Below are 27,528 nucleotides of genomic sequence, written 5' to 3' on the forward strand. Positions count from 1 at the left end.
TAAAATAAACAAAATCAATAATACAAGTGATAAAAGTAATAGATCTAAAACATATAACAAACCAGACTAGCCGCACTCTATCTGCGGTCTCTCGAATCCGTCTTGGATCCGAGCTGCCTCGTGCAGTTTCCACACATATAACAACCCAGACAAGCCGCACTCTTTCTGCGGTCTCTCGAATCCGTCTTGGATCCGAGCTGCCTCGTGCAGTTTCCAAACATATAACAACCCAGACAAGCCGCACTCTATCTGCGGTCTCTCGAATCCGTCTTGGATCCGAGCTGAGCTGTAGTCTTTCAGTGTTTTTTTTGGGAAGACCAGCGAAAAGTGCGTTACAGTAGTCCAGCCGGCTGGATATAAAAGCATGAATTAAATTCTCTGCATCATTTTGGTTTATGAATGGCCGTACCTTTGCTATATTCCTCAGGTGAAAGAAAGCAGTTTTGGTCACTTTATTAATGTGAGAGTTGAAATTCAAATCTGAAACCAGGATTACACCGAGACTTGTCACCTCTGGTTTAAGCCAGGGGGTTAAACTTCCTAGATTCTTAGTAAGCATCTCTCTTTTGGATTTGGGGCCACATAGTAGGACTTCAGTTTTGTCTTCATTTAATTTAAGAAAGTTATCATTCATCCATTTGTTTATTGCCAACAGGCAGCTGGTAATGGAATTGATGGCCGTTGTATCGTTGGGTTCAGTGGATATATATAGTTGTGTGTCGTCCGCATAGCTATGGAAATTCATGTTATGGTCTCTGATTATGTCACCGAGTGGTAACATATAAAGAGAAAAAAGTTATGGACCTAGGCAGCTTCCTTGAGCAACCCCGTAGCAGTTCTCATGTTTCTTAGACCTATGGTCTCCTAAACTAATAAACTATACCATAAAACCATAAAACTTCCTTCCTGTGATATATGATTTCATCTAGTTCAATACACTATCCGTGAACCCAATAAGCTTTTCCAGTCTATTGATTAGGATGTTGTGATCAATGGTATCAAATGCTGCACTGAGATCTAAAAGGATAAGGATAGAGACTTTATTTGCATCAGAGTTTAGTCTGAGGTCGCTAATTATTTTGGTGAGAGCAGTTTCAGTACTGTGATATTTCCTGAAACCTGACTGCGAGACTTCCAGAATGTTATTTTCTTCAAGAAAAGAATTTAGTTGCACTGAAACTATCTTTTCCAGTACTTTACTAATAAATGGAAGGTTTGATATTGGTCTGTAATTTGCAAGTCGACTGTTATCCAATTTGGGTTTCTTTAATAGGGGCTTTACAACAGCTGTTTTGAAGGCATCTGGGAAGACGTCAGTTCTAAGGGATGTGTTTATAATCTCTAGCACCGGACATGAGACACTATCAAACAATCGCTTAAAGAATGTTGTGGGTATAGGATCAATATCTGAGGTTGTGGAGTTAGATTAACTGACAATTTTTGAAAGTTCACTAAGTGTGATACAGGTAAATGTGCTCATGTTTATGTTGCAGAATCTACTGATGTCAGTTTCAACCCCACTATTACTAGTGCTAGCTCTGATCAAAGTTATTTTGTTCTTGAAGAACAAAGCAAGCTCTTCACATTTAACTGCTGAGGATGGCGGGGGGCAGGGACAGTGTTTAGCAGCTGGTCAATGGTGGAGAAAAGAACTCTGGAGCTTCTGGCATTTTCTGTAATAATGTTGGAGAAATATTCTCTCCTCGCTAGACGGATGGTTTTGTTGTAGGTGGTTAGTGTATCTTTATAGATATTGTAGTGAATAGTGATCTTTGTTTTCCTCCATTTTCTCTCTGCTGCACGGCATTTTCTTTTAGTTTCACAACATTTTTATTTCTCAGCCATGGGGAGGTTCTGCTTGTGGACTTCTTTTTGGTTTTCAGTCGTGCAACAGAACCTAACACAGATAATAGTGCATCATTGAGGTTCTCTACCATTTCATTCAGAGAGCAATCATGATTAGTTGGTTCATATAGAGCAAATTGTTCAGAAAATGTCATCATAGCTGTATCGTCTAAATATCTTCTTTGGACTAAGAATTATTTTGTGGTTTTTGTTAGGATAATTTCCACATTAAAAAGTATACAATGATGGTCTGAGAGGGGTAGATCAGTTATTGAGATATTTTTTATATTTAGTTCAGTTGTTATCACTAGATCTAGTGTGTTTCCGTGCCGGTGTGTTGGGTCTGTTATGTGTTGAGTTAGATTGAGACTGTCTAGGAGATTTAAGAGCTCAATAGTTCTTGGGTCGGCTTTTTTATTTACTTGGATATTTAAGTCTCCGTTTAAAACTACTTTGTCATATCTAGTGACACATAGTGATAATAGCTCAGAGAATTCTTGTATGAATATTGGCGAGTGCTTGGGTGGCCGATATATAATGACAAAAAGTATTGATTCGGTTTTAAGCTCTATAGCAAGATATTCATATGAGGTGAATTCACCTAGCTCAGTGATTTTGAACAATAGTTCAGAGGAGAAAATAGCTGCGACTCCTCCACCTTTTTTGGATTTCCTAGAAACTTGGTGGAAGCTGTAATCTGGCGGACACGCTTCTATCAAGGTTGTTGTTGCCGTGTCGTTGTTTAGCCAGGTTTCTGTTAAACAGATGCAGTCTAATTTGTTTTCTTTGACCAGATTATTAACTAGAAATGTTTTGTTATTTAGTGATCTAACATTTAGAAGGGCCAGTTTCATCTGTGGGGTATTAACAGATAAAACAGGGGTTGATGAATCAGTTTGAAGAATATGGATAGTTCTGTGACTTATAACACTAGTTTCAGGTTTGTAACCATGCATTTTACCATGCCATTTTCTGTTTGTGATGATGACCGGTAGATAGGTAGAATGTGTGATTTAGTTTACTGGCAATGGGGTGAATGTTTTTTTTCAATTTCATGACTGTTTCATTTGAATATATAACCTGGGTTGTCATGTAAAACTACAATTGACGATGCATGTTTGGCTATGTTGCATCTTTGGTCCGCAGCTTCGCTCGTTGTAAACCAACCAATCAGCGCGCAGCTCATCTAAATATTCATGAAAATACCATAAAAGGGAGAAAACCTCTCGTTTCATTCTAGGGCTACTTCATAGAGTTGCATTAGGGCGCAAAGAACAACACCCCGGCCATTTTCAGCCCAACCAATGTCACCTACCCTATTCGGAGACCTTAAGGAACAGTGTAAAATACCCTATAAAATCAGTCAATGACCCCTTTAATGTTACAGTTAAAGATACTGGAAAGTGAAATTAAAAATAAGTTCATCACACCACATAAGATTGTGTTGTTAATTACCCATCCAAATTCGAATGAAAAAAAAACACTGACAAGTATGTTAAATTAGGCTTTGACATTGTGAGAAAATTTTTCTTCTCTGCTTGAGAATGGGGGGGTTTGTCGCCTGAAGGAGCTGAAGCTCCGCCCCCTTGAATTTAGTGAATTTAGCAACAACAGCAACACTAGCTAAATCAATTGCAGATATCAGAACAGCAGTGTTTCCCACACATAGACTATTTCGTGGTGGTGCGCCACAGGTTAAACACCGGCCGCCACACATTGAGTTTCTTTTTTTTTAACGCTATTACGAACACGCAGCGTACTCGTTCAGTTGCCGGTAAAATGCAGTTGGGTTGTCGAGGTAAAAACATTATGCTAGGTTATATGTAGCAGCTGTGAATCCAATGAACGTATTATAAATAATATTATGTAATGTTTTCACTTTAACACAATGTTTGCTGTATCAATCCAGATGAGTATAGAAAAGTACTTTCTGAAAAAGGCATGTATTGAGGATGAGGACCAGCCAGAACCGGAGGTATCAGTCTGAAACAGCGCTGAACAGTCCGACCAGTATAGTAATTAGTTTTGTTATTAATTTGTTTACAATATTTTCAGGCTTCAACCAGTGCTGCTCAGGCAAAAAGACAGGGTCAGGGAGAGAAAGAAATCGTTTCTTTAGGCCTTGAAGAAAGAGAAGGAGAGGATGACAGCATCCATGCTGCTGTGAGAGAGACAGCTGAAACAACAGGTAAGGTGTACAAACAGATGTGGAAACAGGCAAGTAAGAAAGCAGGTTCCAGGACAAGGGAAATCATTTATATTCTTCTGTTTCTAGCAGACAGGACTTTGGCAACATCCAAAGGCACCAAACATAGGGGCACTGGATTCAACCGAGTGGTTGAACATGCTTCAGTTTAAGCCATGGTTGTACCACACACAGCATGGTAAACTTAATGGCTGGATACTATTCTATCCTTTACAAATATTCTGAAATATATTTGTATTGATTATTCTTTTTATATGATTATTATTTATGTAATAAATGTATTATGATAATAAAAAAACACAACGTGTGACTGTGGAATGTCTATTTAACTAATTTCATTAATTGGGGTGTGCTTGCCTCCGGCGAGCACAAACCATTGTTATCTCACATATATATTTATTATTTTTATTTATTATTGCCCCCCTAAGGATCCGGCAATATTTGGACTACATAGACAACATAGGTGTCAAAAGTTTCGTCTTGCTAGCGATTGAGTTGCTTGTATTGGGATTTACGTTCCGTTGCACAGTTTAGGAGGTTACAACGTTTTTGTGGCGCCAAAGTGCCTTAAGTCGACGAAGGGTAATCTCTGCTAGCTACATCACCACGTCAACACACGTTAGCAACATCGCATGGATACAACGTGATAGAGACGTTCTAGCACGCAAATTGGAGCTTGGATTACGAGTGAAAAATCCCACCCCAAAAAAATCCCAACCATTTGGCTTTGTTGAGAAAGCGATTTAGAGTGGAACTGCAATCACAGATTTTTGATTTAATTCGCCAAAGTTTTTGTAAATTGAGCGAGTGCGGGTCGCCCGTGAAACCGCCTAGTCTTTTAGGCGGCAGCCATGCTAGAAAGAGTCAAAGTAGTATTTTCGTAGCTAATTTTGTAGTTCAATTTTACACGAAAAAACAGAAAGAGGGAAATGGTATGACGATATGACTATTGTGAAGACATCCAGGTGGTGAGATTTTAATGTAGGTTGCTGTAAAAACTTTGATTTGTTTGCTACGTGAGAGCCCCGTCAGCCTCCATTGACGATTGCGGCAGCAACAACAGTGAGTGTTGTCAATGAGTGTTGACACTCGTCGACAACAGTGTTGTCGATCTGCGTCTGATGAGTCTTTCCTTAATTTTGTACCAGTGTCAATTCTACATCCAAATGGAGAGCATTGTTTTAAAGATATGGCGATTGTTAAGACAGCCAGCGGGTCAGCATATTTTTGTGATTTGTGTAAAACTTGGAATTTGAGTGAGACCGCGTCTTGTTTAGACGTTAGCCTAAGAGTCACAGACTCTGCTCGCCCACTGGCATAGCCTACTACTACTAGTAGGCTACAGTCATAGGCGTCGCCGCAATGTGACTTGGGGGGGTCCCCCAATAAAAGTCGTTTGGACCCCCCCACATTTGCGATAAAAATATTAGTGCATGACTGGTCTACTAGTCCAGCGATCTTTCCATTGCTTCACAATCAAATCCGTTCCACTTTATAAGTAGGGAGAATACCCATAGCAATAGAATTCCACTGTTTTCTAGAAAAACAGCATCAAGCACGCAGATTCAACTCCCATACTCTGATCGACGCATCGCGCTTGTAGCTAGTAGCACTTCAGACATGACTGTTCCACAGACGAGATGGACATGAGGAGGGTTTTTTCGAGGAAAAGGAAAGTAAGTCAAAGTTGCCAGTTTTCCCTTTAGGGGCCAAAGCACCCTTATAAGACATTCTCTGACTATAATAGCATTAGTTAAGTCACAAAGATCCTTCTGCAAACATTATGATTATTGCTAGCTAGATAAGCAAGCTTTTTACCAACATCTAGCACTAGGCAATACCATACTTTATTTACCCATTACAAGTGGAACAGCATTTGTTGATTTCTTAATCTGGGTCTGAATATGTTGTGCTTTTGGCCGTGTTCAGACCTAGGCGTCTGTTTCAGGCAGAAAGAGATGACAAGGATATTTTTTCCAAGTAGCTACAAAAGAAATTGCTGGTGTTCTATGGTATTATGGTGTGCCATAACAACTGTGAGCTAATCTGGAGTTAACCTTAGCTAACATGCTAGTTTTTCTAACGACTGAAAAAAAGAAGAAAAAAACCTTTATTTCAGAATTGTCTTCCAATTTAAATAAGGTTGCTCCACTTGTAATTTTGGCAATTTGCAAAATGTTATTGCTACATGTTAGTCTGTAACATGAAGGCAAAACTGTTTCAACCATTAAAACCATATATCATCTGAAAGTTTATACCCTCAGGATGTTATCTAATGAGACAAGAGACACGTCCATCTCTCCATATTAGTATGCTGCCCATGCATATTAAATTCGGTATTGGTAAATGGAGTAGGCTATATGTTTTTTCTGAAAGCTTACATCCTAAGGATGTGATCTGTGGAAAAGACTACAGGTTTGGACACAAATTTGATCATTTCTGAACTGTCCAGTCATGCTTTAGGGAGATGCAATTTTTTTATGTAGCCTACATAATTATTAGGCTACTAAACCTATACCAATTGTGAATTTCATATGCTGATAACATGATTTACATCTCAGAAGTCTTCATATGAAAAATCTACATTAAGCTTATTATTATCAATTATGAAAGAATGCTCAATGCATCTCCATGTCTCCTGATATAGGTGGTAGAGAGTGAGTCAGAGGCAGGGGCAGCATGCAGGGGCAGTGGAGACAGCTCTGTTGCTGAGGTGAGTGTTGAAAGGTGACAGGTAGTTGAAGATGTCCCATTGCTTATTGGGAAGTTCAGTTTTCAAAATATTTTTATGTCCAGCCCCTGAGTATGTGTATAACAACTACGGTAAATAGTTGTGGTAAATGCACCAGAATGCGGGAAATTGCATCTAATCTAACTTTTCAACCGCAGTGTACTCTGTTGCTTAGCGACGTCAGCTGATTTGAAGCCTAAAGAATGTTCAAAGTCTATGAAGTTCAGCGTCTTTGGCGAGCAATTTTTCTACTGATCAACAATACGAATGGTAACAAATACATTGTAAAAAGACAAGTGTTAAGTTAAGTATGTGTTAAGTTACTTTTGTTGGCAAGTAGCCGTGTAATAAGCAGGAGAGAATGTTTATTTTGTGAGAGATAATGTATAGAACGCCGGTCATTATCGGGAAATTAAGCCCCGACAGGGCGAACAGTACCCCGACGCGAAGCCGAGGGGTTTTGTTTTGCCCTGAAGGGCCCAAACAGAGACAGTAGATCCTCTCATCAATCACAGCCCTCTCAAACCACTCTGCAACCCCAGGGTCCATCACAGCCCCACTCAGGGCAACAGTCCCAAGGTGATGCACCTAGGGCCTCTCCTGGAGAACAAGACACTGTTCTCTATGACATTCTGCAGAGGCAAAACGACATCACAGCATCTTTGATAAGGCAACAGGACAAATCATTTTTGCCACGAAAGGAGATGAAGGTATTTACTAATGATCCAATTGACTACAGATCATTTATCAGTTCATTCGAACACATGATAGAGAGCAAAATTGAGCATGCAAAGGACAAATTGTACTATCTGGAGCAATATACATCTGGTCAGGCCAGAGAGCTGGTTAAGACATGTCTCTTCTTAGATGCAGATATAGGCTTTGCAAGGGCCAAAGAATTGCTCCAAGAGCACTTTGGAAATGAGTACCAAGTCTCCAATGCTTACATTAAAAAGGCATTGACATGGCCCTCCATTCGATCTGAGGATTCACAAACCCTGAAATCATATGCTCTGTACCTCAGAGGTTGCTTGAATGGGATGAATGAAATTGCCTACATGGATGAATTAAATCTGGCTTCTAATTTGAAATTGTTAGTCAGCAAATTGCCCTACAAGTTGAGAGGGGGATGGAGAGTTGAAGTATGCAAGTTTCAAGAAACTACAAACAGCAGAGCCACATTCGGAACCTTAGTGGAGTTTATCGAAAGACAAGTCAAAATCTTGACAGATCCTGTCTTTGGTGATATACAAGATCCTTCACCAAAAGCACAAGGTCTAAGGCCCATACACTCAAGTTCTGTGAAATCCAAATTCAGTGACAAGGGCTTCACAACCAATGCAGCAACCATTGATGTTATCTCCACTTATCCCAAACAGAGGAATAGCGCGTCACCAGTCCAACATAGGCCATTCTGTCTGTTTTGCTCAGGAGGACATCTACTGGCAAGCTGTTCTTGGTTTAAAAAGAAACGTCACACTGACAAGATTACATTCTTGAAAGAAAGAGGTATCTGTTTTGCATGTCTCTTAACAGGTCATATGAGCAAGGACTGCAACCAGCGTCAGTCATGCACCATTTGCCAGAGGCCGCATCCTACTGTACTGCACATAGGACAAGTGGAGCAGAACAAAGGAGCAGAAAAACAGGAAACAAATAAGGAGGCAGCCAAGGAACCCAACAGGGTGAAGAACACAGGCCTTGTGTCCCTCGAAACATGCAGTCAAACTGGGGCCGGTGAAGAACAGTGTCTGATGTCCATCGTACCTGTAAAGGTAAAATCAAACAAGGGCAGCACAGTTATACAAGCTTATGCGTTTCTTGACCCCGGCAGCTCTGCCACCTTTTGTACTGATAGATTAATGCGCCAACTAAATGTACAAGGGAAAAGAACAAGCATCATGCTGCGCACAATGGGCCAGGAGAAAACTATGTCTACTAATATCATCACTGGACTGGAAGTAAGTGGACTTCATGATGACAACGGGTTCATAACTCTGCCAGAGACATACACGCAAACAAAGATTCCTGTAACAAAGAGTAACATACCCAACCAGAAGTCTCTATCAAAGTGGCCTTATCTTAAAGATGTCAAAATTTCCACTATTGATGCAGGCATTGAATTGCTGATAGGCACAAATGCACCCAAAGCAATAGAGCCCTGGCAAATCATAAACAGTGAAGGAGACGGCCCATACGCAATGAAAACACTTCTTGGATGGGTAGTGAGTGGCCCAGTAGGAACAGGATCTAACAATGAAATTCAGTCTCATACAGTCAACCGCATTTCAGTACATAACCTGCAGGAGATGCTGATTGCTCAGTACAATACTGATTTCAGTGAGAATTTGTGCGAAGAGGTGAAGGAAATGTCCATTGAAGACAAACAGTTTCTGAAAATCGCAGATGAATCTGCCAAAATTGTGGATGGACATTACAGTCTCAAGCTACCATTTAGAAAGGATCACGCCACATTGCCTAATAACCGTAGCCTTGCGGCGCAACGGCTCCAAAGCCTGAAAAGGAAATTCAATAGGAACCAGTCATTCAAAGCAGAATACACCTCATTCATGACTGACACGATCAGCAAAGGATATGCAGAAATTGTGCCAGAGGGGCAGCTGACTAGAATGGATAGAAAGGTGTGGTACCTGCCCCACCATGGAGTTTACCACCCAAAGAAAGGAAAATTAAGAGTTGTGTTTGATTGTGGAGCATCCTTCTGTGGAAAAGCATTGAATGCAGAATTACTCAAAGGGCCTGGCTTAACCAACAGTCTTATAGATGTGCTCAACAGATTCCGTCAGGAGCCAATAGGACTGATGGCGGATATCACTGCCATGTTCCATCAAGTGAAAGTAGCAGACAGTGATGCTGACTTCCTCAGGTTTCTGTGGTGGCCAGACGGAGACATATCACAACCTCCTTTGGAACACAGAATGACTGTCCACCTCTTTGGGGCAACATCTTCCCCCAGCTGTGCAAGCTATGCACTGAGGAGAACAGCTAAGGACAATAGAGAGCACTTCAGGCCCGAGGTAACAGATACAGTTCTGCAAAACTTTTATGTTGATGATCTGTTGAAATCAGTGCCCACAGCCCAGGAGGCAATGCAACTCATCACCGACATCACAGCCGTCTGCCAAAGAGGAGGCTTTCACCTTTCGAAGTGGGCTACAAACAGCAGGGAGGTGTTGTCTTTCATTCACGTGGAGGACAGAGCCAAAGAGATGATGGATCTCGACCTTGACAAAGACAAACTTCCAACTGAAAGGGCCTTAGGTCTGCAATGGTGTATCGAGAGTGACAACTTTACTTTCAATGTTCAGCCAAAACAACAGCCACTCACCAAAAGAGGAATGTTGTCAATGGTCTGTTCAATCTACGACCCCCTTGGCTTCCTGACACCCTTTACACTAACAGCCAAATTCCTGCTACAGGAGCTCTGTAAGATGAATCTAGGTTGGGATGCAGAAGTACCCCTTGGCATCCGTCAGCAGTGGTCGAAATGGGCAGCTGAGTTGACTAGAATCTCAGACTTCAAGGTGCCACGCTGCTTTAAACCTGAAGGATTTGGATCAGTCAAAAATGCACAGTTACATCACTTTGCAGATGCAAGTGACCAAGGCTATGGAACTGTAAGTTATGTAAGGCTTGTGAATGACCACAACATTGTCCACGTCGCCTTTGTCATGGGAAAAGGACGTGTTACTCCTCTCAAAGGAATGACAATCCCCAGGTTGGAGCTTGCTGCAGCAGTTTTAGCCGTAAAAGTGGACAAGCTGCTGAGATCTAGTTTGCAGCTGCATTTAGACCATTCCATGTTCTGGACAGACAGCCAATCTGTACTAAAGTACATAGCAAACGAACACTCCAGATACAAAACATTTGTGGCCAATCGAGTTGCAGCAATAAGAGATGCAACAGAGTTATCACAGTGGAAATACATTGAGTCAAAATCCAACCCCGCTGATGATGCAACAAGAAGCCAAAATGCAGACAAACTTACGAACAACAAAAGATGGCTTCATGGTCCAGAAATGTTATGGAAAGAGAAACAGGAGCAACAGCAAGGGCCTGTCAGCTTCAAAGAAACCAGTTCACTTGCACTGGATGACCTAGAGCTTAAAAGAACACACACAGTGAATGCAATCTGGGCAAAGGAAGAAAATGCAACACAAAGACTGATGTCACACTTTTCTGACTGGACAAAACTTCAGCTTGCAGTTGCATGGTATCTGAAGCTAAAGGAAACCTTAAAAGGACTGGTGCAAAAAAGAAAACTGGGTGAGAACAAAGTGATTACCAGGAGTAAGACAAAGGACATGCCTAATTACCCACTGAGTGGCCAGCAGATGAGTCTTGAAGATTTAAAGAAAGCTGAAATCGCCATTGTTCAATTTACCCAATCTCAGTTCTTTCCAAATGAAATAGAAATGCTTACCACAAAGACTCCTGAATTAAAGAGGAAAAGTGTACTGTACAAACTTGACCCATATGTGAAGGATGGAATACTAAGAGTGGGAGGCAGGTTGAACAAAATAACCACAGGAGAAGAAAGAAAATGTCCTGCCATAATCCCAAAAAACTCACACGTATCCACACTGATTTTACAGTACATGCATAAGATAACAGGACATGGTGGAAGAAATCATATGCTGTCTGAACTGCGGAGAAAATATTGGATTGTCAATGCAAATTCAGCAGCCAGAAAGATTCTGACTAGGTGCGTGGTGTGCAGACGACACAGAGCTCGAGTTGGAGAACAACAAATGTCTGACTTGCAGGAAAAAAAACTTGAAGGAAAGACTTCAGCCTGATTTACCTCCGTTTACGAACACCGGAGTGGACTATTTTGGTCCTTTCGAAGTAAAGAGAGGGAGAACACTGGTGAAGAGATATGGGGTGTTATTCACTTGCATGACCAGCAGGGCAGTTCACATTGAAGTGGCCAGCTCCTTAGACACAAATGCCTGTATCAATGCTCTGAGACGTTTCATTTGTAGGAGGGGCCAAGTGAAACACATACGCTCAGACAATGGAACCAACTTTGTTGGTGCAAAGAAAGAGCTGCAGAGAGCATTGACCACAGCAAACCAGGACAAGATACAAAAAACACTCAGAGAACAAGGCATAGAGTGGACATTTAACCCACCAGGCGCATCCCATCATGGAGGCATATGGGAAAGGCTGATAAGATCAATCAGACAAGTCCTCTGTTCTGTTCTTAAATAGCAGAACATCGATGAGGAGGGACTCCAGACCGTATTGTGTGAAGTGGAAGCAATCTTGAACAGTCGGCCCCTCACAACAGTCACCACTGACCCTCAAGACTTGCATCCCCTCTCACCAAACGATCTCTTACTGCTCAAGGCAGAGCCAACTCTCCCACCAGGAACATTTGATAAGACTGACCTTTACACCAGACGACGCTGGAGGCAGATTCAATACTTGGCCAACCTCTTCTGGAGACGTTGGACACTAGAATATTTACCACTACTCCAAGAGCGCCAAAAGTGGAACACTAAAAGAAGGAACTTCCAGTGCGGAGATTGCTTTAGTTGCTTTAGTGGTGGATCCAACTGCACCAAGAGGCTTCTGGGTTGTAGGAAGAATAATTGAAGTTTTCCCTGACCAGAAAGGACTTGTGCGAACTGTGAGCATCAAGACCCAAAGCAGCATCATGAAAAGACCCATCACAAAGCTCTGTTTGATACTAGAGGGTGATGAAGATAAAGCTTGACGACTCCAGATGACGATGGTCTAGTACACTCTATTTTGTCTTTAATACATTCGGACACATAGAAAAGTAATGATTTCAAGGCTCCCATTTTTATTTAATTTCGTAATTGTTTTGCTTACCAAATACAATTAGGGGCCGGTTATGTAGGAGCCATTTCTGTATTTATTGTATACGTTATTTTAATGCTTGCATTTATTTCTATTGTCTGAGAATTTGTGCCCTCTACAGGTCAAAAGGCAAATAAATAGGAGAGTGACCTGTGGGAGGTGCGGCTGACTAGGAGCACACAGCTTTTGACCTTGCTGATTGATTAGTTTGCTGGAGGATAGGCCTCGCTGTTTTTTTTGTGCTCTGAAACTTTATTTACTACCCACAAGTTGTACCATCCATTTTGTTAATAAACCAACCACTTGGAACTTTACTTGGACCGCTTTGGATTTAATTTATTTTCACAACACAAGCGTCAAAGAACCCCCAGTCAACGCCGCCACCGTGACAAACAAAGGGACACTCAGGATAAATTGTCATTATAGGTGTTCTTAATGAATTATGCAATAAGAGTAGGCTAAATGCTTGAAAATATCACTAGATGGGAAAACGGATCCACCTGCAAGCAAGCACACCCTACAATTTCCCCAGAAATTGTACCCTCTTTTACCATGTACCATGTACTTTTAAGGGAGGTTTTGTAGACTGTGCAGGCAGCACAAGCCTGCACCCAAGAAAGGTGCCACAAAGAGGGTTTTTGTTGAGGTCGGGGCCAATACCTACAGGAAAGACTATTTGGAGCGGCACATCACCAAAGAGCACCACCAGGAGAGCATCAGATGCCAGGCATCACTTGCATCCGGTAATTTCTGAGTCCAATAGCAGATCATATATAATAATAATAATAATATAACTTCATTTAGTATACGCCCAAATTATTTTCTAACAATTTTGGCATTAGCAGGTGTCTCTGTAATGGACTCTTTCGAGCATACTATTGTGGTAGAGCACAAGGCCATCATTGGTGGCTTCAAGTGTCTCTACTGGCTGGTAAAAAATGAAAAGGCCCACCACTACTCAAAGCCTCTGAGCCTTGCAGAGCTTTTGGGGTGTGATTACTTTAAGAAGTTAAAGGTAACACAGCTAAACCGTAAGAGAAATGTCACCTATTATTTAAACATACATTTAATCTTTACTTTAATGACTATACATGTTTTCCCTTTCCCAATGTCTAGATTGACCATAGGAACAATTACAGGTCTCATCGAATAATTTATGAGATGCTTGAGATTTTATCTCAGGAAATTGAGGAGCCTATTCTGATGGCCATAAGAGCATCACAGGCAATTAGCCTGGAAATAGATGAAAGCACAGATGTGTCTGCGTCCAAGCAGCTCGATCTGCATGTCAGGTATGCATTTATTTTCTTTGTCAGATTTACATGTTGGTCCCTGTTGAAGAACTGTGGATACTAAATGCTTTTCTCACAGATACATGGATACACAGGGAGAAGTAGTGAACCAATTTCTGGATCTTGTCACTGTTCCGGATGGAAAAGCTGACACCATTGTGTCAGCTGTTAAAAAAGTGCTACTAGAGAAAGGTATCCCAACAGAGAGGCTGTATGGGCTCGGGACTGATGGGGCAGCCGTAATGACAGGTAATTATTTTAAACCATGTGAGAGTATCTTGGCGGTTGAATCCCTAAATATTGTGACTAAATGTTGTTTTTTAAATCTAGGGCGTTTGAATGGGGTTGCAAAGCAGCTAACTGACAGCTTCCCCAAACTTGTGACCATGGCCTGTGCTGCCCACAGACTGGCCCTTGCCTGCAAAGATGCATCAAATGATGTGAAATACATGGCCACTTTCAGAAACCACTTGCAGGACCTTCACCTGTATTTTAGATTTTTTTTGTAACAGTGCAAATCGTACTGCCACTCTCAAGGCTGCATCCATAACCCTGGGTGTCAGTGACTTGAAGCTAAAGGTAATATTATTCTGATTCTGATACTAATAGTTATCTTCTGTCTATTCATAACTAATCATTATTGCATATGACATCTACAGGAAGTGAAGGACACACACTGGCTCTCACAGCACAAGGCCATTGAGACCAGTGTTTCCCACACATAGACTAATTTGTGGCGGTGCGCCACAGAATCAACACCGGCCGCCACACATTGCGTTTCGTAAAACATTTTATTTATCGCTATTTAGGTTAAAACACGCAGCGTATCAGCTGCATTTCCTTTCCCCTGCTCTCCCTCCGTCTCTCTGTCACTCATGCGTCTTTCCCACATATGCACAGTCACAACGTCAGCACACGTTAGCAACAATGCATACATATGCTGTTCTAGGAAGACCGACAGCTATATCAGCGAGCCTTCAGCATTAGTGCCTTAGCTAAAAGTCGAGGAAAGTTGAGGCTACTTTTCGCTAGGTACCTTACTCACATTTACATTTAGTCATTTAGCAGACGCTCTTATCCAGAGCGACTTACAGTACTCGAAGTTTGCCCTTCGTTCTTTTGGTGAGAAGTCTCAAGAGCTAGCTAGCCGGCGTCATGGAGCCGACCAGTTAGATAGTTGTTTAGCACTAGCGTTGCTACATGCATAATGCAGAAATGATATGTTAGTTGTTGTTAATTTTGTGAAGGTGTGAATCATTTTGGATTAATATGTAATGTAACAAATTATTAACAAATTAACTGTGTAACGAATTATTAACGAAGGAATTATTACGCCCCCCCCCCCCCCCCCCCCCCCCCCCCCCCCCGGTCTGACAACTCCCACCCCTCCCCGCCACAATTACATTTCTAATCTGTGGGAAACACTGGAGACCCTACAGAGGAACCTGAGTGCCGTCCTTGGAGCCTTGGCAGAGGAGGCAGAGGTGCGCAAATGTCCTGGGGCAAAGGGACTCTACACATTCTGTGCTACGTACAGATTTGTACCTCCAGGCCGATGTTTTGCCCCACCTCGCCTGCCTCTCTAAAATCTTTCAGAAAGCACATGTACATTTCTTACATATCAAAGAGCAGGTATGATAAATGTGCACAATCTAATTCAAATCTGCTTGATGTGATGCATTGAAATTATTGTTTGCATGCACTAAATGGCAGGAAATGAGGCTGGACAAACTCCACTCCCTGGATCCTTCTTGTCTCGCCTCCATGAGGACCTTGATTATCCGCAAGGACTTGGAGCCTTTAACATTCAGCACGAGGAGGAGAGGGATAGGAGAGGGCGAGAGGTCCAAGATGAGTCACGGGTGGGGAAATGGGCCAGATTCCAGCGAGAGGTAAATGATCATTTGCTTAGTGCATGAGTACAGCACTCTTGTTAGGTGAGCTTCACTGTCTTCACATGACAAGATTAAAAATTGATTAGTGCAGGCCTAAATGCCACATTTTAAAACTTTTTAACCTGTTTTCCGTGCGGGCCCGCCCGCGGGCCCGAAACACTGACCCCTCCTTCCCCAGTTACTACGCATTAAAAATTCATAAACATTTTTTTTCGACTAGTACACATGTTATACATCGTTGGAAAGTTACGATTCTTGTGCTTTTAGATATGTAAACCATTTCAAGATCGAGTCACAACAACAAGTTCAGTCAACGTCTTAGTCCAGTCATCACTTTGTAAATAACACCAAAGCCAAACGTCTCTACTTACCCTCAAAGGTTCAGTGTCGTCCAGGTATGCAAACACATCGTCAAAACTCGATCTGCTTACATTCCCAAGGGTCCAAAGTATCTAACCATGTAAACTAATTCGTCCAAATACAATGTTTTACATTCATGAATAGCCATTATCTTTTGTTTCATTATGCAAGCTGCCGACGGAAGAAACAACTTGTTCACATAAAAGTGTTATTTTCTCCGGTTAGCAACGGAGTATTTACGATATGAAGGCACCAAAATGTCCGCTGAACCCTCCCCTTTCGATTGACACCACGATTGACCAATTCAGAGCTTCCATTGTCTGGCCAAGGCCTTCAACAGCCAACCAGTGCCTCATCTGAATTGTTGGCCAATCACAACCCACCTTCTCTTTCTTTTTTTGAAGCTCAGCCCAATCAAAACCAATTGTGGAAATGACTGACACGTCTTTTAGCCAATCGAATTCTGAAAACAATGATATGGGGGTTTCCAGGGAAGTGAAAACAGGTATAAGCTAAAGTTTCTTGCGTAAAGAAGTTCATATGGTCTGTGCGTCCTGAAGCAAGTAGGTCATAGAGCGAATTGACGCAGTTGGATATAATGGCAAAGAAGAGCAGAAATCCAAGTATTCTCTCACAGAAGTTCTGGAAGAACTTGAAAGTGATTTATCAGATAATTTATCCGAGGTCAATACTGATCAATCGGACTATGATTCAGAGGCCGAAGATTTTTTTCTGGAAGGAGGAGATATTATACTTGATAAGTAAGTTTCGTTTTATATTATAAAACATATTTTACTGTATATTCCTCACAAATAAGCTTTAGTTTGAAATCCAAAGATAAAATGTTGCCGTGTGTTTGTAATCATTTGTTGTTGTTTCTTTGTCGCTGAGTGAGATACTAATAGAGCTACTTTGGAGTTGTAAAAACAACGTTTTATACCATAATAATCGGTGACTCCATTGGTATATCTTGTTTAGTGAAACATGGAACTAAGAAACAACAAACACACGGCAACATTTTTTTTGTAACTTTGTATGCATGCGTGCTGTTGTTTCACTGAATCAGATCAGATAGCTCAATGTGTCATGGTATAACATTGTTTTACATAGCCAAAGCCCACATTATTTTTTCTAGCACCAGAAAAACTGTGTGTATATATAGTATAGTATGTGTTACATTTAGTGGCTAAATGACTAAATGTATGTGTGTCTCTCTGTTTCAAAGTGTGAACTGAATCTTGGGGAGGTGTGTGTGTCCCTTTGTTTTCAAGGTGTGAACTGAGTCTGTGGGGGTGGGGGTGTCTTTGTGTGAACTGCTGATGTTTGAGGCAGTAACCTGTGAGAAGTAGAATACAGCAAATATGGGAATGGTTTGTAACTGATTTGGTTTGTTTATTTTGTCATTATAGGAAAACATCTGATGAGGACTACGAGCCGGACATTCCTGCTTAAGTCAGCAAGCGGTCTCGTACAGCAGCAGGACAGGAGGACAGCAGCAGCTCATCCAGCGATGAGCCTCAAACTGTCCAGAGAGGGTCTGCCAGCAGGAGAAGGCCAAGAGGAAGGGGAAGAGGAAGGGGAAGAGGAAGAGGAAGGGGGAGAGGCAGCAGCAGAACCAAGGCTGGAGCGTCAACGAGCCCATCTGGAGAGAGATGGAATGATGTTGACATTCCTGACATAACTCCAGCTCAACCTACTTTCAGGCCAACAAACCCACCTGGACCCCAGCTAATTCGGACAGCAACTTACACAGCCCTGCAGCTTTTCCAACTTTTTTGGACAAACTCCGTTTTACAGACAATCCTTCAAAACACCAATGAGTTTGGCTCGATTCACCACTCCACACCCACTCACCTCTGGATTGACCTGACATTGCAGGACATGTTTACCTTCATGTCCATGGTCATCTACATGGGTCTAGTGAAATGCTCTGCACTTGCTGATTACTGGCGAAAGGACAATCTGCACAGCTTCCCTTTCCCAAAAAAGGTGATGACCGGGATGAAGTTCCTCCGAATCATCCGATCCCTTCATCTCAGTAGCATGGCGGACGATGCTGCTAATGAGCAGAGGAGAGGCACAGCAGCCTTCAACCGCCTTTGCAAGATCAATCCACTTTACCAGGAGATAAGAGAAGCCTGCAAAAGGAACTATCACCCAGGCCAGGATATTGCCATTGACGAGAGGATGGTTGCCTCCAAAGCACGCACCGGCCTAAAACAATACATGAAAAATAAGCCTGTTCGCTGGGGATACAAACTGTTTGTTCTGGCAGACTCGAAAAACGGATACACATGGGACTTTTTTGTGTATGAAGGAAAGCTCCAGGGAAACACTGGCAAGGGACTCAGCTATGAGTCAGTGATGGAGCTAATGGACACACAGTTACTGGGCACCGGGTACAAGCTCTTTGTTGACAATTTTTAGTCCCACCCTTTTCCGAGACCTCCTTCAGAAGAGGATCTGGGCATGCAGAACCATCCGGACAAACAGAATTGGATTCCCGAAAACAAAAGAAAACAGTCTGGACTCTAAATCTCCCCGCGGCAGCATTCGCTGGATAAGGAAAGACTCCCTCCTCCAGTGGCGAGACACAAGGGACGTCTTCCTGTGTTCAACACTCCACACAGCACATGCACAGGACACAGTGCAGAGGAGGGTCAAAGATGCAGATCAGCACTGGGTACTGAAAGACATCCCTCCTTCACAAAGACATTGCAAAAGGAAAAGGACAGGTACCTCTGACCCAGAAGGCCTTCAGAGAGACCCTTGTTGTTGAGCTGGCAAAGTTGGGGTCTGACCTCTCACCCGGTCCCTCATCTTCCATCGTGCCTCAACCCACAGCTAGTCACAGGCCAGTGCATATCAGTGGAGACAGCACCGCTGGTCGGCTGAAGTGCAGGCACTGTGGTGTAAAGACACCAGTGAAGTGCTCAACCTGTGATGTGGCCTTGTGCTTTGTCCCCAAACGTGACTGCTACAATGACTGGCATGTTGCCCAAAACATTCTGTAAAATTGTTTGTAAATAATTAGTGTCACAATTCACTGTATGTAAATAGTTTGGTGTGTCTTATATAAACTGCTTTTCCACAATAGCACTTGTTTTGAGTCTTTTATATGCACAAAGTTTTGTTTCAAGAAGGTAAAAAGCACTCTAATGCTTCAGTTACTCTGTTTCAGCAACACTAATGGTGAATCTGAATATGTGATATGATAGCCCTAAGTGTCACCTTTCATTAGAGCCCAAACCTATGACTGTAGGTGAAATAGTTCAAAAGTTGTAGCTTTTTTATGCTAGGTATGTGGCCATGGTTACCCAGGGTCCTTGGAGTCTCCAAAGGGCACTTATAGAAAACGCCTGGATGTACCCTTAGAAAAACATGTGTATAACATTCATTTTTACATGGTATTATATTCAACTTTTGAGTTGAATTGGGTAAGGCTTCAAGCTGTGGTCCAAAGTTGTCTTCCAGCTAATACCTACCACCTCTAGGCCTCTACAGGCCTCTGTTTACAAAACAAAATCTAGGCGGAATTAGAAACTTTCAATTTCCTTGTGTTCAAGCCTCTATTACTCAACACCAGTAGGACTGACAGGGGTCCTGACAACAGGGGAAATAACTTCAGAGTGTCAGCTTTCAAAAGAGACCATTTACATGCATGTACTCCAAATGGTTCAAGAACAGCTTTCAATTTACTTTGGGCATGCTGTTTAGGCATTTTTAGGCACATTTAACAGTCTCCAGAACAGGTTAAAAGATAATTATTAGTCCTGAACTGAACATACTGTCTGGTTTGGCCATTGATGCCTATTATCAAAACTGAGTGTAGGCTCTTCCTAAAAAGATGCCAATCGTGTAATTGTAGATCATTCACCCGTACATAACTGGCCTGGAAAAAAATCTGGAGAAGGGATTCCATAATCTGGACATCCTTGGAGCCTTCCATGTCTTGGGGCCACAGTCAGCTGCTCTAAAATATGACACAGTGAATATCGCTCATCTGCAAACTCTTTCAAGGAAATGTTGCCCTCAACATGAGAAGGAAGTAATTCAGGAGTAGCTCTCGTTCAAGAACCATGTCCTTACTGGGATATTCAAGGTGAGTGAATGAATTGACCTGACTCTTCACTCACAACACACACACACACTAATGCCATGACAAACCCTTATCTTTCAAGAACAAGAACCAGGAGGAGCTCTTGAGTTTACTGGCAAGTGAATTTGATGAGTGGGCCAACCTCTACCCTTGCCTGAACCTTCTTGCGAGCATTGCTCTGGTTATCCCTGTTTCCTCAGTCAACTGCGAACGGGATTTCTCCACAATGAACAGAGTAATAGCAATACATTGAAATTCCCAACTTCTTTATATTGTTGCAGTTTGTATTGATAATAATTAGCATTTTGCTTTATCTTCAGGTGAAAACAGACCTCAGGAACCAACTACAGAGAGAACACCTGGCAGCTTGCCTGAGGATCTCCATCAATGGACCATCTCCTGAAGCCTTCCCGTATAATAGGGCATTAGAAACTTGTTTTTAGCAAGCCCCGCAAAATACGTTGGTCTAACAAAAGTTGCAGACTTTGCTCATGTAACAAGAAGTAGTATAGGGTGTGACATGTGTACTGTACTACAGTTTAGGGAAGTTGTATATAGTGTGAATAATATAGTTCCATCTAGTGATGTGTTTTTTTATATGACTTTACGAGGCCTTGTTTTAAATGAACGCCAATAAAGTTCTGTGCTAATTAATACTGAACGAATGATTCCTTCGCCCGCACCCCCCCCCCCCCCCCGGTCGGCCCCCACACATTGAGGTTGGATTTGTGGGAAACACTGAGAACAGACCTACCCGCAGTCTCTGAGGGTTTTATGTGTTAATTACTTTGTCTTTGCATCGTACCAGCTGAGTAACAGAATGCAGCCGTCTGTGATCTGACATAAAGTGCGTTCGACATGGACTGACTTCATGCAGAGCCGCTACCGGCTGCAAGCGGCTGACTTGAAACAGTGAATTCTGGTTCCACCCGAGACGGCGCCGAGGCTAGGTCACTGTGACGTAGCCATCAAAGTACCGTGAGATCGATTTGAGGACTGTCGGCTGTGTAGCCGAGCGCATTTTCTCAAGAGCAACAGCACAAGCTATTTCATGATTGGCCAGTCATGACAACTTTGACGCGTGTTTTGTACACCTTCAGTTTCGCCAATGCTCAAATACGGACCAAACTGTTTAATTGAATAAAAAATGTGTAGAGGAAAGGGTTTTAGTCCGCCTCTTCACAAACGGAAAGACTCAATTTAATTATAAATAAAGTAAGCAAACAGCGCTTGATCGGCCATGACTGAAGTCAACGCAGCAAACCACGAGAAGCTGGAATGTTCGACTTCACAGAGCTGTTTTTAACTCCTACCCGACTGCAAGCGGCTACTCTCGCCGGTTGATTCATGCAGCCGCAGTCCATGTAGAACACACCTATTGATAGGTGGCTGTGACGTAGATAGGTTGGGTTTTACCCCGCCTATAAAAAACCTGAGCTGAAAAAGAGTGAGAAACTGTTCAACAGTCCAACTCCACATTTCAGCGCGACAACATTTTAAAGCTTTGCACATGCTTTCAACAACTAATTTCACAAGTATATAATGTACTGAGAAGCAAATCATGGAATTTGCTTAACAGCATCTTTAAGAAAGGGCAAAGGCAAAAGGCTATTTTTGTGAACTTTCTATAAGAAATTAAAAAAGATTCTCTTCAGTGGCATTATGTAGGCTGCTAGCTAGTATGTACTGCCAATTCTTCAATATAGTATTATTCAACTTAAATAATGTATTAATGATTTAAATGACAGGGCTAAGCCCTTATGGAGGTACATTTCTGTCTTTATGTTGAGAGCAATACATTTTTCTTTGCAATCAAAAATACATGTTCTGCAACCAAAATCGAGGCTTCAAAGCAAAGAAAAGATTTTGCACCAAATATTTTGTAGTGGTGTGCAAAACTTTTATTTTTAGCATTATAAACTTTTGTTGCTTTAGAATTTGTATTTTAGCATGAGAAACATTTGTAACTTGTAACAGAGATTTCTCAAGTCCAACTTTTAGCTACTAATTGGGTGTACTTGCCTTTGGCAGGAGCACAACCATTGTTCTATCACATACATATTATTGGGTGTGCTTGCCTTCGGCATATATATTATTATTATGAAATGAAACATGAAATGCTGTTTTTGGATGCTTTTATATAGGCCTTAGTGGTCCCCTAATACTGTATCTGAAGTCTCTTTCCCGAAATTCTGCCATGGTGCAGAATTATAGCCACTACGAGAAGTCCCACAATGGGCTTTCCTCAGAACGTGCTGTTTTGGTGTCTGTAGCTTTAAATGCTAATGAGGAGGAGAGGGGCGGCAAAATAAGGTTGTTTACAACGGATGTATCGCAATGGCTCGTAGCCCCCGTTGCTGTAAGATGCCTCGAATTTAGCCATTCCTATCTGATCACCCTGGTTTGCAGAGGTGCACACATAGTCATTTCAATGAAGAGAGAGGCGGATATCGCGCGCCATAACACCAACAGCAGAACGGTTATCCAAATAACAAAGAAGTGTACAACACTCGCGTTGCAGCGTTTGTATTCACACACACACTTGGTGCCATCTACCTTTACATTAGCTACAGTAACTCAGCTAGCTCGTAGCCCCGTTGCTGTAAGATGCCTCAAATTTGCCCATTCTCATCTGATCACCCTGGTTTGCAGAGGCGCACACTCATAAATAATTTTGATGAGGAGAAAGGCGGATATCGCCCGTGCCATAACACCAACAGCATAACGGTTAGGAAACAGTAGAGGCTGAAATGTTTGGCGCAGACATACAAAACTTTGTGACGTTGTGTCAGCGCAATTCCAGCTGGAATCAAATTAAGATACTGGTTGTGCAGAAGCTTGGATGAAGGAACTAAAAAAATACTTGTTTTGATTTGTACATCCAAGCACTGAGCAACTGTTATGCTTCGTTTGTTTGCTCGCCATGATGTCTCTCCAGGAAAAACCGATATCGCACTCGCCCTTGCACGGTGGTAGCTCAGTTTCTCATGGGCGGGCCAGATGATCTGGGCGGGCAAAGCAGAGAGAGGGGAGGTAACCTTGCTCCTATCTACGTCACTAGGAGGAGATTTTCAAACAGAGCAATTGAGCCTTCATTTTGTCAAAGGCGGAGAAGAACACGCAGGGCTTGGTTTACACTTATCGAAAATTCTAGCCACTGGGGGACCAAAGGCAGGCTAAGGGAACTCATATTAATGTTAAATAACCTCATAAAATGAAGTTTTCATGTCATGTCTCCTTTAATTAAGTTTTTGAGGCAAAAGTGAAGCTGACGGTGGCTAATTTGCTAGCCACAGTCACTGACGCTACTAACGTCACTAACGTCACGAAAACTTGCGTGTGTCTCTAGCAGAACATTAGTTTAGCAGTTTCTTAACTTTTGGGAGATAGCTAGGCTAACTGCTTTACTGCAAGGCAGCTGCAGAAACGCCACAAGCAAAGAGGCCTGGGTGATAACTATTTGCTCATTTTACTTTGTGATGTGTCATGTACAATATAAGCTGATATTATTAAAACCTCTTCTGAACCTTGGCTCGCCGGCGAGCCAGAAATGCTGCGCCCCCCTCCCTCAGTGAGAATGTACTCAATTGAAAAAATATATTTTTTAGACTGCTACACATATGATACCTCGTTGGAAAGCTACGATTCTTGTGCTTCCATTGAAATAAACCAGTTCAAGCTCAACTCGCAACAGAAAGTACCGTGAACGTCTTTGTCCGGTGACCGTTCCTTCAACAATGCCAGAGAAAAAAGTTTTACTTACCTACGATTACTTAGGAATGTTCCAGGTATGCACACAACTCATCAAAACCTCATCTGCTTACATTCCCAAGGGTCCAAAGTATCAAACCATGTCGAGTAGTTGTCCAAACAATGAATTATATCCACACATAGCCACGATCTTGTTGCTTCATTCTTCCTTCGTCAATTTTTTTTTTCTACAGTCTCTGTCAAACTTACTATCGCTTATAGGAAGAGATCTGGGTCGAGTTCAAAGGCGGGGATAGTCTTAAAATGGCCGCTACACTCAGAGGTTTCGATTGACACCAAGTCTTTGACCAATAGGAGCTTCCATTCCACGGTGACAGCCCTCTAAAGCCAACCAGGTCTGTGCGTCCCGCCGCCCCCCTGCCCCCACCCCCCGCCCCTCTACACGATTTTTTCTAACTGGCTTCGACTGGCTCTGAAATGAGCTAGTTATCCTTGTAGCTTAGCGCTAGCTGTAAATGGCGATACCCCATATGCCAGGTTTTGTGGAGCCTTCAAAATAAAAGTTGATTGCGCAATATGTCAGTGTTCTTTGTGTGCCAATCCTGGGAATCAGATAAAGCACTCCAATGTGTTCATGCTTCAGTTTTTGTGTTTCAGTAATACTAATGAGGGATTTAGCTGTTATATATGATAGTTCTAAGTACCACCTTTCATTAGAGATAACAATTATACCTTTTTATCCTAAGAATTTGACCTTGGTGAGAAGGGTCATTCTGGAGTCTCCAAAAAGCATAAAAACATGTGTCAAATATGAATATATTGTGGTATTATGTTTGACTTTTGATCTGAATTGGGTAAGGCTTCAACCTGTGGTCCAATTCTGTCTTCCAACTAATACCTACCACCTCTTGGCCTCTTAAGGCCTGTGTTTTCAAAACAAAATCTAGGCGGAAATAGAAACTTTCACTTTCCTTGTGTTCAAGCTTCTATTTCTCAACACCAGTAGGACTGACAGGGGTCCTGACAACAAGGAACATAACTTCAGAGTGTCAGCTTTCAAAAGAGTCAATTTACATGCATCTACTCCAAATGGTTAAAGAACAGCAGTCAATTTACTTTGGGTATGCTGTTTAGGCGTTTTCAGGCACATTTAACAGGTTTCAAAAGAGGTTAAGGAAGTACATCTACTTTCGGAAACAGTAGTCTACTATTCCACTGAAGAATTAGCATCATGACATTAGCCTCTGTTGCCCGGGCAACACATACTACAGCGGTCTATGATGCATCTGTTTTCAATCGTTAAAATAAACATTACTCACAAATACATTTTCATTGTAGGATTTATAATGACATGACATGATTACAAGTAAACGATTTGTGGGTGAAATTATCATTACCTGTGGTTTCAAACCAGTGTAGCTCACTGCAACGCTGTAGCCTAGTCTAGTAGCTAACAAAAACATCTCTACAGTACAGGCAGAGCTGTTTAGAGGAAGTCAAACGGCGGCACATAATCGGCACTACCCTTACTTAAATCAAAAGTCTTTCAATAGGTGAAACTATCTGACTAATGACTTCTAACCTAAACTCCATTGCCACAGTCTAAATTTGTCAATCTGTTCATGAAAATAATTCATTTCAGCCTTCCGTACAACGGAACGTTAAATCAAATTCAACCAACGCAATCGCTACCGAGACAAACACAGTCTAGTACTGTACCAGAGTTTTTCCTACATAGAGAACATTTTGGCGCGCGCCAACGCCGTTTTCCCAAGCGCCAATGACAAATTCCCAGCGCCAAAGGAAAAAAAACCTGTGTTCATCACGCGTGCAATGCATGTCAGCGAATATGTTCTCAATAGTATGTTTCAAGTAGGCTACAGCCGAACCCTCGTTCTGTTTTGATCAATAATAATCAAGTTGATAAGCGTGTGTTCTTGTCTGATCAATACGTAACTGTGAGGTGCGCGAATGGACAGAGCGGCCACTAAACTGTCGTTCCGCTGCGAGGACCAGCCCGACGTGCACGAATAGTACACCTATAGCCTACAAATGCTAATTACATTTCCACTCAAAATGATGACAAAAGTTTGATTTACGATTTCAAACGCAGCCTCCATTGGTATTCTTAACCTGGAATGATAACATATAGTGCAGTGTTTCCTCTATGGCTACATTTCTGCCGTCACGGTATTAGAAATCAGGCTGTACAAAAGTTTAGTCCGTATATCAGCAGTGAGTGCATGTCGGAGAATAGCACGGACACGCGCTTCACACCGCAGTTGAGATTGCGCGTGTGCGTCCTTGAGAACGTATAATGTTGTCAGTTCTTAAGATCGTTATTGTATAAGTCTATAGTTCTTGCAAATTTAAATCAAGTTAACTGGTGATTTTCGTTGTTTGTATTCTTCCCCTGCTAGCTAAATTGCACATGTCTGTTGATTTGATAGCGATTGCTGCCCTTTCTCAGGTTTGTATTTTAGGTGCATTATTATGCTGAAGTAGTTTTAATTAATAAAAAGTGGGTATATTGTTAATATTTGCTACAGAATGCTTAGCCTATCAAGATCAAATGAAGCAGGCAGTGTACATGCTTCAGAGTGGCCTACCTTAATCGATAGGCTAGGCTACTGACCATTTACAATAAGTTGTTACGTCAATTATTAATTGGCAGCATTTATGCCATTTAAAACCTACTTTATAACTTTATTGCTTTAGGGGAAATAGGACGAAAATATGTGTGTGTGTGTGGTGGGGGGGGGGGGGTGCAAAACACTTGGGAATAAATACATTGATTAGAAAAAATAATATATATATATATATATATATAGATATATATATATATTTATTTATTTATTTTTTGGAGCATCGAAGACCCATTTTGACCCAGGAAAAACCCTGTGTACTGTAGAAGTACAATTTACCGGGGCAGTTTCTCCACACAGGGCTATTTTGCGTTGTTACTGACAATGATTGCTACCACTGACATTTTTATGAATGAGGGATTTTCCCCTAAATAAATGTCAAGCTTATTTACGTTTATGGCATATTTTTCAGTTAGCAGATGGTTCTATTTGAATTGCGATCCCATCTGAGATAGCTATATGCCCGGTAACGTCGTTGTTAGAATAAGCTTCAAAGGGGGTTCTTTATTAATGAATGAATGCAATATGAGTAGGCTAAATTCTTTCTACTCTTCACTCTTAGTATTTTGAGTTGTAAATGAGCAGAAAAAATTATGCTTTTAAATCTATGTAATATTTATAAATAATAAGTAGGCTATGCATTTTTTATATAAAATATAGCCTACAGAAATATCAGTTGTAAAGAAAACGGACCCCTGTGCAACCGACGCAAGCAAGCACAATTTCCACAGAAATTGTACCCTCTCTAGTTTAATGTACTATTTTACTTCAGTTGATTCTAGAAAACAATGTTGAAATGCATTTATTTGCCATCATCAAATAAGCTACAGCAACCCATCCATCTATTAAGTGGTGCTCATGTTTTCTATCTAGCTAACTACGTCAGCTTGAGGT

General features: G+C 41.7%; 2 protein-coding genes and 1 long non-coding RNA gene across 5 annotated transcripts in view; 2 read left to right on the top strand and 1 right to left on the bottom strand.

Moving 5' to 3' along the window:
• rsu1 (Ras suppressor protein 1) overlaps positions 1-27,528 on the bottom strand; it is a 96,492-nt gene that overhangs the window by 54,207 nt on the left and 14,757 nt on the right. The gene's annotated exons all lie outside the window — the stretch shown is intronic.
• Positions 15,347-21,102, top strand: LOC124465551. 2 transcript variants are annotated; one of them, XR_006955843.1, is made up of 3 exons: positions 15,347-15,816; positions 20,048-20,513; positions 20,599-21,102. It is a non-coding gene; the product is annotated as an uncharacterized LOC124465551 (long non-coding RNA). The 2 variants fall into 2 exon arrangements; XR_006955844.1 differs by lacking the exon at positions 15,347-15,816 and having other exon boundaries at positions 19,862-20,281; positions 20,361-20,513.
• Positions 17,640-19,682, top strand: LOC124465550 (piggyBac transposable element-derived protein 4-like). Its single transcript, XM_047017403.1, has 2 exons — positions 17,640-17,740; positions 17,771-19,682. The coding sequence occupies exon 2, from the start codon at positions 18,061-18,063 to the stop codon at positions 18,604-18,606; it is 546 nt and encodes a 181-aa protein (XP_046873359.1). The 5' UTR covers positions 17,640-17,740; positions 17,771-18,060; the 3' UTR covers positions 18,607-19,682.

This window comes from Hypomesus transpacificus, unplaced genomic scaffold (genome assembly GCF_021917145.1).
Source record: "Hypomesus transpacificus isolate Combined female unplaced genomic scaffold, fHypTra1 scaffold_60, whole genome shotgun sequence".
NCBI classification, from domain to species: Eukaryota; Metazoa; Chordata; class Actinopteri; order Osmeriformes; family Osmeridae; genus Hypomesus; species Hypomesus transpacificus.

Coding starts and splice junctions, on each gene's coding strand:
- LOC124465550 (XM_047017403.1), top strand. CDS start 18,061: ATGTTTACCTTCATGTCCATGGTCATCTACATGGGTCTAGTGAAATGC.